The sequence below is a fragment of the Taudactylus pleione genome, unplaced genomic scaffold, assembly GCF_031769625.1.
Source record: "Taudactylus pleione unplaced genomic scaffold, aTauple2 ptg000043l, whole genome shotgun sequence".
In the NCBI taxonomy this organism is placed as follows: Eukaryota; Metazoa; Chordata; class Amphibia; order Anura; family Myobatrachidae; genus Taudactylus; species Taudactylus pleione.
Window position 1 is genome coordinate 8,640,670 of NW_028284445.1, and position 12,187 is coordinate 8,652,856.

The window sequence follows — 12,187 nt, forward strand, 5'->3', positions numbered from 1 at the left end:
ACACAAGGTCTAATCTTGCCAATTCAAAATAAAGCCTTCTCTGGCAGTGTTACATGAAGAAGCTGCAAAATTAAAGTATATGTACTCAATGGTAAGAATAGCAGATTGCTACAGACAAAAACGAAGCCATTTTAGGGGTACCAGTCATCTACAAGCAGCGGGGGGCAGCCATTTTGTGGGAAAAATTATAGTGAAGTCATTTGATACTAGTGATATCACTGAGGCACGAGACACTTGTCATTATCTCAGGTACATGCATAGTTTAGTGTTTCAATAACCTTGGAACCTGGTCATGAAGTTTACTCAGGTCACATCTTGCCTTCAAGGTCCAAAAAAGGCAATAAAGAACCTGTTTAATTGTTTGACTTCATCAAGAGTCTATAAATTAAGGGGAAATAGGTAACAGTGAGTTACAGACTTTGGTGGGAAAAATAAATAAAAATAATGGTCTTTGGAGATCCTACAAAAGGTCTTTGTAGATCAGATATGCTGAAAATCGCTTCAACCCACAAAATAGCTGTGATGGGATAAAAACGACCAAGCATTTTACACAACATACCTTGTCTGGCTGTGTGAAGTAACGTGCTGGTAATACTGGGTCTTTCGGAGACTCTAAACTATAGGTTGTACTCTTTGAAATAATTATATTCATTGCCACATCGCAAACTGTGTACAATTTCTGCAAAAGAACAAAACCAGCAGATCAAAGTTTTCACATTTTATAGCCACCAAAAAAAAAAAACATGACTGGAGACTGAGCACAACGTGTACCTCATTCATTTTGGGGTCATCTGGAGCTTGAGCATCTTTTGTCTGCTTAATGTTTTCCACCATTTTTCTGATAAACGCATGGCTGTTATTTTCATTTTTTGACATTAAAATCTCCAGGATAAACCACAGACACCTGTGGGAAGATACCACGGAAGTTAAGTTTGTCTGATGAATTTATTATACAAAATAAGTATTTTTGCAGGGAACATAAAGATAAAAACATACCCCAATATACACTATTCCTTGCTTTATTTTAATTAAATGAAGATTTTAAGGACCGGCAAGTGATGTTACAGCAGTTAACAATCACACACTAGTTTGAAGTTATCTGCTGTCAAGCCAATAGCAAGATAGAACCTGAAAACGCAATGAAATGATGTGTAAGACCGATCAGAGAGAAGGGATGCAGACCGTGCAGTGGTAGCAGCTGGTGTATAACAGTACACTCTAGCCTTTCTTACCTTTCATTGCTATGTAATAAAGCTACTGGGAAACAGAGGAATAGTAGGATAATTTTAGCTCATGTGATAAACTACCAAGATGTGAGAAGTGAAGGATTATATTCAGGAGATCGAATTGCAAACGACAACTGCAGAGGAGTCAGACTACTGAACATTTAATAACATAAATTAAAAAGCCAGCTAGAGGCGAAAACTGTAGGTAGTTGCTAAAAAGTGGTTAACGTTTATATCTACAAGTTGAGACTCCCATAACCAGATATTCCCAAATACTGAACTTTTTTTTAGCATGACTGAGATAGTGAAACCTTTGGTTTTTGATGATTCAAAGTACACAAACATTATTTAAGCCACAAATTTACTGAAAATATTATGTTAAATTTACCTGCAGGCTGTGTGTATAAGGTGTATATGAAACAAATGCATTCTGTGCTTAGATTTGGGTCCCTCTCCCAAGATGTGTCATTATAGTATGCAAATATTCCAAAATACGGAATATTCCCAAGCATTTTGGATATGGGAGACTCAACCTGTACTACATTTTAAGAAGTTTCTCCTGTACATGTTTAAAGATCTCAATTGTATTGTAACTAGATGTTATTTGCACATATACTGTATACCGGAAACCGTGGCATGTGCTACAGCTAATGACAAGGACAATAGATGGTCTGGGTGGCGTATGAGTAGTAATAGCTGTACACAGCAGGAAGAAAAGCCTTACTCTTTTATATCCTTTAGTTGCTCTATATCCTGAATCTTCACATAGTCTGGATCATGTGCGAGCAGATGAATGGTATATGGAACAACATACTCCGGGAGGAGAGAGAGCAACTTTTCTGGATAAGACAATGGAGATAGACTAGTAAAATCGTCATAACATCAGAGACAAAACAAGGCTGCATGTCATCTCAGTCTCAATATATAAAAAAATACAGATTAAAATAGGTTAAATAAAGCATCCAATATGTGGGTAGTGTTCATTCTAGCACCCTGCACCTGCCACAACCCGTGCAGTTCCTCTTTCCTGCCTGGGGGTTCGCTCTCTGCTCTGGTGCTTTTAGCACTCTCAGCTGATGCAACAAACGTCTGAGATACAGACCAGAGTGTGCTAGAAGCACCAGAGCAGACAGCGACAGGAAAGAGGAACTGCATGGCTTGTGACATTTGCAGGGTGCTAGAATGAACACTATGGGGGTATCATAGGACAATCACTTCACTCTCTAATGTTAAATAGCCTACCTGTAAAAAAATGAAAAAATACCCACTAACATGTATTTAATAAAATACAACCAAACAGTATCCCACACTTATCCAGTCAGTAGAAGGCATTCTGCTCTCTACAGACAGGGGAGTATGAGGTAAGAGGAAGCAGCCTCACCAAAAACAAGGGAATGTGTTACAGCTACAGACTGAGATAACGTCATTATGAATAAACTGGTCCTGCAGGGAACCCCTTATCCTTAACAACAGATACCAATTGCACACATTACTCACACACTACTATTTATGATAACCTGGTATATTCTGCAATATAGCTAGTATGTCCTTTTATACAGTTTGTGGAATACCACTAGAATAACCAATATTAGCTCAATATAAGCCAGAGGTTCCCAAATTCCACCATTACAGTCCAGGGTTTAAGGATATCTGTGTATCTGCATGCCAAACACTACGGCACAGCCTTACAGCCGCTGACACCAACGTAGTGTTTCGCATGCAGATACACCCGCAGTTGCACACAGAACATAGGCATGCTGCATATCATTTTAATCAACAGAAGCTGCTTGTGACAACTACTCACTATGCAAATAACACATTTGAAGGTAAAAAAATTGCACAAAAAGACGCTAGGCACTACCAAGTCACGCCACGGCATGGCGCAACTGGATGGGCTATTTAGCGCGCAATGAGGCTAGATGTATGTGGACACATCTGACAGTTTCCTAAAAAACTAGGCTAGTAACTATTCTCCACTGTATTATATAGTGATCTTTTTATTGTTGCTAGATTGTTTTTTTTCTCTTATGTCGCAGGCAAAGCGGTTGAGTCTTTTTTTTTTTTTTTCCGCACTGCATCCAAGGAATCCAGTCCAAGTTAACACTCACCCTTGAACACCCCACTTAAAAGAGAGCATAGTAATCCCAACATGGATAACCAAGATCCCTTAAAGACCAACACTGGCAGGAACCAGTAGCAACACCTCACACCTCACCTCCATAGGGGGATACAACTAAATAAAATGTGAATCTCCATACCCCAGGTAACCATTCCAAAACAGTCAAATACACCATCAGCATAGGGGAAGCACAGTCATGACCCTGTGACGGGGTGGCAGCTCCCCTAGAGGCAAAAAACTAACGTTAGGTGGGGTATAGAGGGATAGAGGGGTACAGAGGGGGAGGAACCCATATATCTTAGGATTTAAAATGCCAGGCTCCACAAACCACCATCTAGTCCCCAGTGGATGAAGGAGAAACAGTGATTAAATAAAACTAATTTACATTTATCGGATCTTGTAGCGAAAAAGCTAATTTCCCTTCAGAATGGGAATAACTGCATATGATATTGTATTGGTAATGACATGGATTTTTTTTCCCCTCTAGCACAATTGTACGTAAGAATCTTTTTTGAGGGTCTGTGTACTATAATCAGAGGTCTGGCATGTGGCTAGGTGACAAAACCCTTTTGGACTAGTCCCCTTTGAAGCTGGGCTAAAAATGTGTAAGAAGGTCTGTCTTCCTGAATCAGCCATAAATATGTCTCCCACTGTATATGGCATAAAAGAGATATGTCTATGGAATTATATGACAGCTGGCCAGGCCCTTGCTAAAACAGTCATTAAAAGCCCTGTGTTCTGTCAGTGTTCAAAGAATGGTTGTTTATACAGAGAGACACAGCCTCCAGATATGTGAATTTCCTCACCGTGTCACTGGACACATTTATTGACCCAAGACTATTTCCCAAACTTCACATAGGGCTGAATGTGTAATTAAAGAAACCCCTGTTCATGTGGCCAGGAAACCCTGATCTTCATCCAGCTAAACAACCCACTCTGAGCTGAAAAGGGTTAAAATCAGCTCCAGAGAGGGGGTGAGGGGGGTGTATGGAAAAGGCAGGCATAAAATGTGAGTCCACCCTGACCCATTGTTCATTCTGCATGAGGCTATCTAAGGATACAGCTGATCCCTAATTCATCACTGGGACAGCCTCATCTCTGAACCATTTAATCCAACGCGATCCAAATGGTTCGTTCTCCTTTTATTATTTTATTAGCTTTTCTGGAAAGTGTAAGTAATGGTGTGATTCTTTATCATTATTATATTCTTTGTAACTTTTTGTATATAAGCTTTGAAGATATTCTTGAATTAAACATTAATTCTAGCTCTGGATCTGTGTTTTTTATGACCCAAGGCCTCATATATGGCTCATGTTACCTATTTTTACTAAGTGTGCATAATCGTATGGGCTGGTAAGGGCAAAGGCTTACTTTGTTTTTTAAGACTAAAGTTCCCCTTTGCTGGTGGTAGTTACCAGGTTTAGATAACCACACGTGCTGAGGTAACCTGTAAAAGTCACGGGCGGCAATTCTCAGATTGGTGTATCTGGAGGGTCAGCCCGCAGGACCATGACATATGTACATTTCTAGTCACCTCCCCCACTGCTTTCATATGGAAAGTAGAGAGTCATCACTTTGCAGTCACTGTAGTAGGGAGTGGAAATGGCACCATAGCAACAAAAGCTATTGGCTACTCGCATTATCCGTAAACTAGCTATACTGTCCAATTAGTTTAAAACATGTCCTATAAATAGAAGGTATATGTACAATTTTTACATATCGCAGCTTCAGTTAAAAAGGCTGACCAACTCTGAGCCATCAACACACTTTCTAATCCATCCCACACTGTATGACAGGCTGCAGCACTTGTACTGTACAAACACTGCATTTTGCTGCAACATGTGCACTTGACCATATTAGAAATCTAACTGTTGCTGATTGGATGCTGTGGGTCAGTGCACATTTTACACCCAAATGTAACATAGCTCACTTATCTATATTAGTGGAAAGGATTAAACCGTTGAGAGCTAACCAGGCCTTAAATACAGATTTTCCTGATAATTTCTTATTTTAACAAATCAGAGTCATTGTCCTGACTTGTAGAGTCTTTACTTGTTATTATACTTTCTCCCTACAAACGCTGTACTCCTTCGCCATCTCCTAGTTTGCGGTTTTTTATTTAGCCCTTGTACACATGCAAATGTAACAAATCAGATTATTAAATGCTCTATGAGGTCGATATTCTAAAAAAATAATGTACACGGATGGACTATTAACCACTATGACAGTAGCAGCTCCTCTGTAAAACACAGTTTATAGAAACACTTGTAATATACATAACACCAAGCTGCAGGAAGGGTTTGACAGAAGCATTGTGATCATCATGCAAACCAAACATCTGAACTCTGATTCCTACTTACCACTTACTGCTGCGTGTTGCTTCAGGTACTCTCTTCTAACATTGATATTTTTCACCAGACACTGCCTGGCATGTGCCCTCCTCTCCTTCACAGGGTCTTTTGCACAGAGGGCACAGATAGCCATGTATTCCAGCGGAAGCCGTAATCGAGCTAGGCCTTTGTGAAGTTTTTGTGCAAACAACTGTCTGACCTGGTAACACTCATCCTATTGCAAACAGAGAATAAAAAACCCTTTATTACTGTTCCTAGGAGATGCAGACAGTTATGATATCCACACGGTTGAAATGCCAACATTAAACATGTTCACATCTGCAGAATGACAATGCCACCATTCTGCACAGACCTGAGAGAGGGAAGGTTAGGGTTAGGCACTAGGGGGAGGGTTAGGGTTTAGGGATACTCAACAACGGAAGCACTGAAGGATTAGCTGGAGGTACTCATCAGCTGACAGCCGGATCCGGAAGACACAGCTGAAACAGGCAAGTCACTACTAGACCAGCAAAAAAGTTGTCGACATTCTGATCGTGTCAATATTTCTTCAGTGTTGACATGCTGAAAATTTAAGCGGTCAATGTCTACATGTTCACATAATGAATAACGGCAAAATATACCAAACCCTTTATAGCTATCCAACCATAATCATTATCAAGTGCTGACAGACAGAACGTCTGCATTAATGTACAATGAATGGTGAAGTAGCTACAATTAAATGTCAGTCTTCAGTCTGAAATAATTCTAGCACATAACTAAATCGCAGCATTGACTGTGCAGAAGGCTCTAGCAATATCTTTTGTCACTTTGAAATTCTGCACAATGCAAATAAAAACAAACGTAGAACATAGCTATTACCGTGCATAATATTCTAACTCACAGAGAGAGAAGAGTCAATGATCCATTATCAGTATAAAAAACAATCCCAATAGAATTATATCCAAACAAAAGAAAAAACTTCTCAAATAAAATATGTATTTAAATAATGTTGTACAATGTGTTTGACCGACTATTTCATACAAAATGTAACACATTGGATACATACACAGTGCGAAGCCTAGGAAAGTGCATGAATACAGTGCTGTATAGTACTTACATTGACTACTAATGAACATAGCTGGTACTGCTCTAAGGTAATGATTTCATGGTAACACGGCTCCTGCGCCAACTTCACTACAGCAGTGCCAGCAGCCAGCCGAAGACGTGACATGTCTGGTTTACTGAACAGAACATAAATGAGAATATATTAATACAGTCATTTGTTAGACACACTAGCATTAACTGGAATATATTTACAGTAAATCATTTTACAGAATCCATTGGTGGGAGAGTAGCCCTTGGGGATATAGAGCCTCAGCAAAGTTTAGTACTCAAACTAAAATCACAGTTTGAAGGATTCAGGGGGTGTGGCCTGGAAAGGCAGGATGTAGGAGGTTATTTCCATAGCTCCTAGGCCTCAGTATCATGTATACCTATCCTTACTACCCTGCCTGGTTCCTGGCACTAGCTACCTACTGCATACTTACCTTTGCAGGCTCTGGGAGACCTGCAGCTCGGCTGTGTTCTCAGTCTATTGTGCTGTTGGCGCTGAAGATTTTCTCTTTGCAGTCTCTCCTGGTCGCGGGCGCCATCTTGAATTTTGCACCAGAGTCTCCAGTGGCTCCTGTACACCGCGTTTGCTTCAGCCAGTTCCAGACTGGTCTTCTGGACAGTGAAAGACACTGTCCATGCCATATTGTTGTCTTTTGGAGACCTCTGCAGACCTGCGATTCCCGCCAGCCTCCAACTTGGATTTCAGTCAGTCAGTCTGCTTGCTGCGACCCCTGGCTCCAGAGTTGTGGATTTTTGCCTGCAGGACAGTCTCCTGGATAGTTTGGGGGATGATTACCCTTTTTCAATAAATGTACTGGGGATCGCTGGCGGGTCCTGCACAAATTTCTGTGGTCACCATGGAGAGGCTTCTCCAGGCTATCCTTGACTCAGAACGGAGGATTACATTTAAAGTGACCAAGCTACATTCTGAAATGCTCTGTTTGTCAAGATATATGACGTGCTACTGTCAATACAGCTGCTTTACCTGAAGTAGCACAGGGGACTCCATCTGCGCAGATCCTGCAAATCCTGGCTGATACCTGCCTTTGCAAATGGTTCATTTCCTATTCAGTCTGTTATTGCTTGGGCCTGCCGTACACCTATACAACCCCTTTGTCCGGGACTTTTCCTGAAACTAGTTAGCGTAAAAATTCCAGATTAAAGAATCCTGATGCTGTTTATAGCCTGCCTCAAATGGTCCAGTTGGTATTGCGTTGTGGAAAGATAACAGCCTCTCCGGTTGTTTATGTAGTGTTCCAAAAATCCTCTTTCCAATTATTCCAAGTACAAAGTCAGTTCCGTGATCCCCAGCTCTTAGTTTTGATTTCACCTATTTGCTCCTGGATGATCTTGGTGGGTAGCTTCTATTTTGTTGATTTTTTCCGGGATGTCCTGGCGTGGCTTTATTTGCGGCTCTTGAAGATGATCCACCTTGACTGATTAAACTATAATTGGATTATTTTTTCTATAGTTCCTAATTTCATTTTAATGTTGATTTATTATGTATACATGTTTTATTTTATTATTGCTATATCCTGTATATGCGATAGCTGACTTTCTAGCTGTTGTGTACACTTATCTGTTTAATTTGGGGGTCTATTGTGTTAGTTTACTGTTTTTGTGATGGATATTTCCTGTAGGTATACGAGTATAGATGCCCCTCATTTTACTATAAAGGTTCCTTTGCCCAAGTCTATTATGTTTGTTTTCAGCCCATTATAGCAGACTACCAGTGTGCAACTTACTATTTTATGGGAGAGGCCTGCTGCGTCCAGTTCATGTCAATTTCTTTTTTTTTGCCCCAGTGACATATCCGAAATGTATTCCTCATATCAGGGGTGGGGGTAATTCGTGTTAGGCAACGTAGTTAGGGGGGGGAGGTTTACGGAATCCAGGTATACCCGAGTTGGGGTTAGGCTATACAGGGTGGGGGGTTATGAGGGAGGTTTTGCTTTGGGTGTAATTGTTTAGTTTAGTAGGGATTACTATTTGGACTGGTGTGTATACTTTATTATAATGATCTCTTTACTATTCTGGTATGTAATTTCTATACCCGAGCCGCCTGTGGTGAGATATGTATGTCATTTAAGGGTGTATGTTGTATTTCTTTTATCTCCGTATTCATGTGCTCGAATGGCGCCTTCGAGTCCTTTCTGCTGTAACTACGTACTTCAAGAAATACTTATATATACACACACACACACATACCATATTGTAATCTCCTGTTTTATACTATGTTCATGCTCAACATCTGATCTGTTTGGTTTTCATATCTGTCTAAAGCTGTCCATCCACTATACACTTTTCTGTCAGATATCTGTCCAATCTGGCTGGTTGGAATGAAAAACTGGTAATGTATGGGAGCAAATGACAATTGACCATTTGCTCACAAACACTGGAAAATAGCCAACAATGGTTGTTCAGACAAATTGGTTAAAACACAAATTAAACCAATTTGAACAATTTTTTTGTCCTTTTTTCAGTGTTTAAAACCATATGATCGACTGTCATTTGCTCCCATACATTACCAGGTTTTCATTCCAACCAGCCAGATTGGACAGATATCTGACAGAAAATTGTATAGTGGATAGCCAGCTTCAAATCCGTTGTGTGTGTGTGTGTGTGTGTGTATATATGTGTATATATATATATATTTTTTTTTTTTCCCCCCTTTATTTTCTTTTTGTTTATGTAGGTTTAAAAAAATATCAATAAAAACTATTGAATTTAAAAATAAAAATCGCAGTTTGAAACTCATCTTTCTATAGCCACAGACTGAAAGGAACTCTATTTTTCTAATCAAGCCCCCCACAGAACATGTGAGGAACAAAGAAAACATATACCAAAAATATTTAACTTTATAAATATTTTATTCCTATGTGTATTTAAGGTACACTTGAAGGTGTGAGACCCCTTCTCCTGGGCTAGCACGCCTCCTACATGCACCAGGTAATTTTAATTCGTATTGGTCCTTGCATTGCAGTACACACATGTAATGGGCACTATTACAGGTAAGTCCTAGATAAATGTATACTGTGTGTCAGTATTAGGGATGTTAGGGACCCACCTGATGAGGTCACCGTGATGTGGTAGGTGGGCAAACATTTTTTGCCAAACATGTACTAAGAACCTCTATATAACATCATGTTAATTGACAGTTTATTATATATTTTTGATATTTATTATTCTTAGTACTTAAGAGTGTGCATCAGCTTCCCCCCTTTTTTCTGCAATAAACCTTTACAGGAGAACTAGAAAGCGAATGTTAAGCAATTTCCCAATGGAATCAGTGAAAAGAATTTAACCTACAAAACAAAAATCCTTTCATCCTATAGAGAACACATCACCTTCCATCCAAAACTAGAATCTTTTGATGCAAAAACAATGAAACTTGATAACAAAAAAAAAAAAAAAAAAAAAAAAAAAGGACCACATGGCTGTCCAAACAAAGCTCTCAGCTGAGGATCCCATGCTATGATGCACAGGAGGCATGCACCGATAGTGAGACTAGTATTAATAGTGAAAATTTGTTTATTCCTTCAGTCACTTCGAAGATAAAGTTATAATTTTACTTATTTTTAGATTATGTGTAATAAGGAGAGTTATGGTAAAACGTACCTTCATTAACTCTTTCTTCTTTAGGGTCCACAGTGAGACATTGGGGTGTAGGTGGGACCTGGAGGACCGGAAACAAATCCCTGGATGCTCCGGTCCTTCCCCCTATACCCCACCCACAGCCCAAGGCAGGAGCAGGTCAGGAGAGAAGGAAGACTGGTACACTGAGGAATCACTCTCACGCAGAGAAGGAAACAAGTGACCAAGAGGAGAAGCCCATAGAAGCCAGGTGCGTCAGGGCGGGTGCAGTAAAAAAGTAAAAAAAAAAAAAAGGTACGTTTTACCATAACACTTTCTTCTTCAGGGTTCATCAGGCTTCACTGGGAGACATTGGGGATGTCCCAAAGCAGTTGCTCAAGGGTAGGAACGCTCCTGAGTTGATAGGAGAACCCTACGCCAGAAGGAAGCATCCTGAGAGGCAAATGTATCAAAGGCATAAAACCTAAGAAAGGTGTGGACAGAAGACCAGGTGGCCGCCTTGCATAGCTGTTCAGCTGAGGCGCCACACCGGGCTGCCCACGAGGGACCCACCAAGCGAGTAGAATGAGCAGATACTGAAGCCGGCACAGGAAGGCCAGTCTGCGTGTAAGCCAATGAGATAGTCATGCGAATCCGTGTTTGTTAGCTGGCCATCCCTTCTTATGAAATCCATACCACAAAGAGGTAGTACGATTTCCAGATGGAAGTAGTACTGTCCACATAGATCTTCAGAGCACGGACCACATCCAAAAGAGGCCTCACCTGCCGAGAGGTCTGGTGAATTACATGCCGGAACAATTTCCTCATTCAGGTCGAAGCGAGAAACCACCTTGAGAAGGAAGCCTGGGCTTCGAAGAACAACCCTGTTCTGATGAAATAGTAAGAAAGGGGGAGCGACATTAAAGCTCCCCTAAATCCATTACCCTATGGGCAGATGCTATAGCCACAAGAAAGTCTTCGCAGTGAGCCATTTGACATCCACTGATTCCAGGGGTTCGAATGGAGGTTCCTGAAGTGCTTTGAGCACCACTGACAAATCCCATGGAGCCAAAGGAGGGACAAAGGGAGGTTGTATACATAGAACACCTTGAATGAAGGTGTGAAAATCCGATATAGGAGCAATTCTGCGCTGAAACCAGATAGACAAAAGCAGAGACCTACACTTTGAGAGGTGCTAGGCGGAGGTCTAGTCCAGCCTGAAGAAAAGCAAGACTTGAGGGTCATAGTTTCTTGGAGCACACCATTGGAAATATGTATGCCATATTCTGTGGTAAATCCTGGCTGAGGCCGGTTTAGTGCTCTGAGCATGGTCTGTACCACAGAGTTGGAGAAACCCTTAGCTGTTAGGAGGGATGTTTCAAGAGCCACGCCGTTAAAGACAGATGGGCCAGGTCCGGATATAGACATAAACCCTGAGACAACAGGTCTACTCGCAGAGAAAGTTGAAGAGGAATGTCTATGTAGAGCCTTTGAAGATCGGAATACCAATGACATCTGGGTCAAGCCGGAGCTATCAACAGGACTGTGCCCCCCCTCCTGTCTAAACTTTCAAAGCACTCGAGGAAGCAGGGATATAGGAGGGAAGAGATGCGCCAACTGGAATTTCCATTTTACCATCAAGACATCTATGAAGGCCGCGTCCAGGTCCTTTGTTCTGGCTCCATAAACTGGAAGTTTGTTGTTGTGTCTAGAGGCCATGAGATGCACTTCTGGAAGACCCCATTTGTCCACCAGAAGCTGAAAGACTTCTGGATGTAGGGACCATTCGCCTGCGTGCACGTCGTGACGGCTGAGGAAATCCGCTT

At 41.0% G+C, this 12,187-nt stretch overlaps 1 protein-coding gene across 3 annotated transcripts in view; it reads right to left on the bottom strand.

The window, feature by feature from the left end:
- The window catches only part of PDS5B (PDS5 cohesin associated factor B), a 149,835-nt gene that overhangs the window by 20,336 nt on the left and 117,312 nt on the right, over positions 1–12,187 (bottom strand). For all 3 annotated transcript variants that reach the window (XM_088460234.1, XM_088460236.1, XM_088460233.1), the window contains exons 24-28: positions 6,793–6,916; positions 5,706–5,910; positions 1,951–2,065; positions 772–904; positions 560–679 (exon numbers count right to left, since the gene is read on the bottom strand). In XM_088460234.1, coding sequence (XP_088316360.1) covers positions 560–679; positions 772–904; positions 1,951–2,065; positions 5,706–5,910; positions 6,793–6,916 — 697 coding nt within the window. The remainder of the gene's footprint in view (positions 1–559; positions 680–771; positions 905–1,950; positions 2,066–5,705; positions 5,911–6,792; positions 6,917–12,187) is intronic.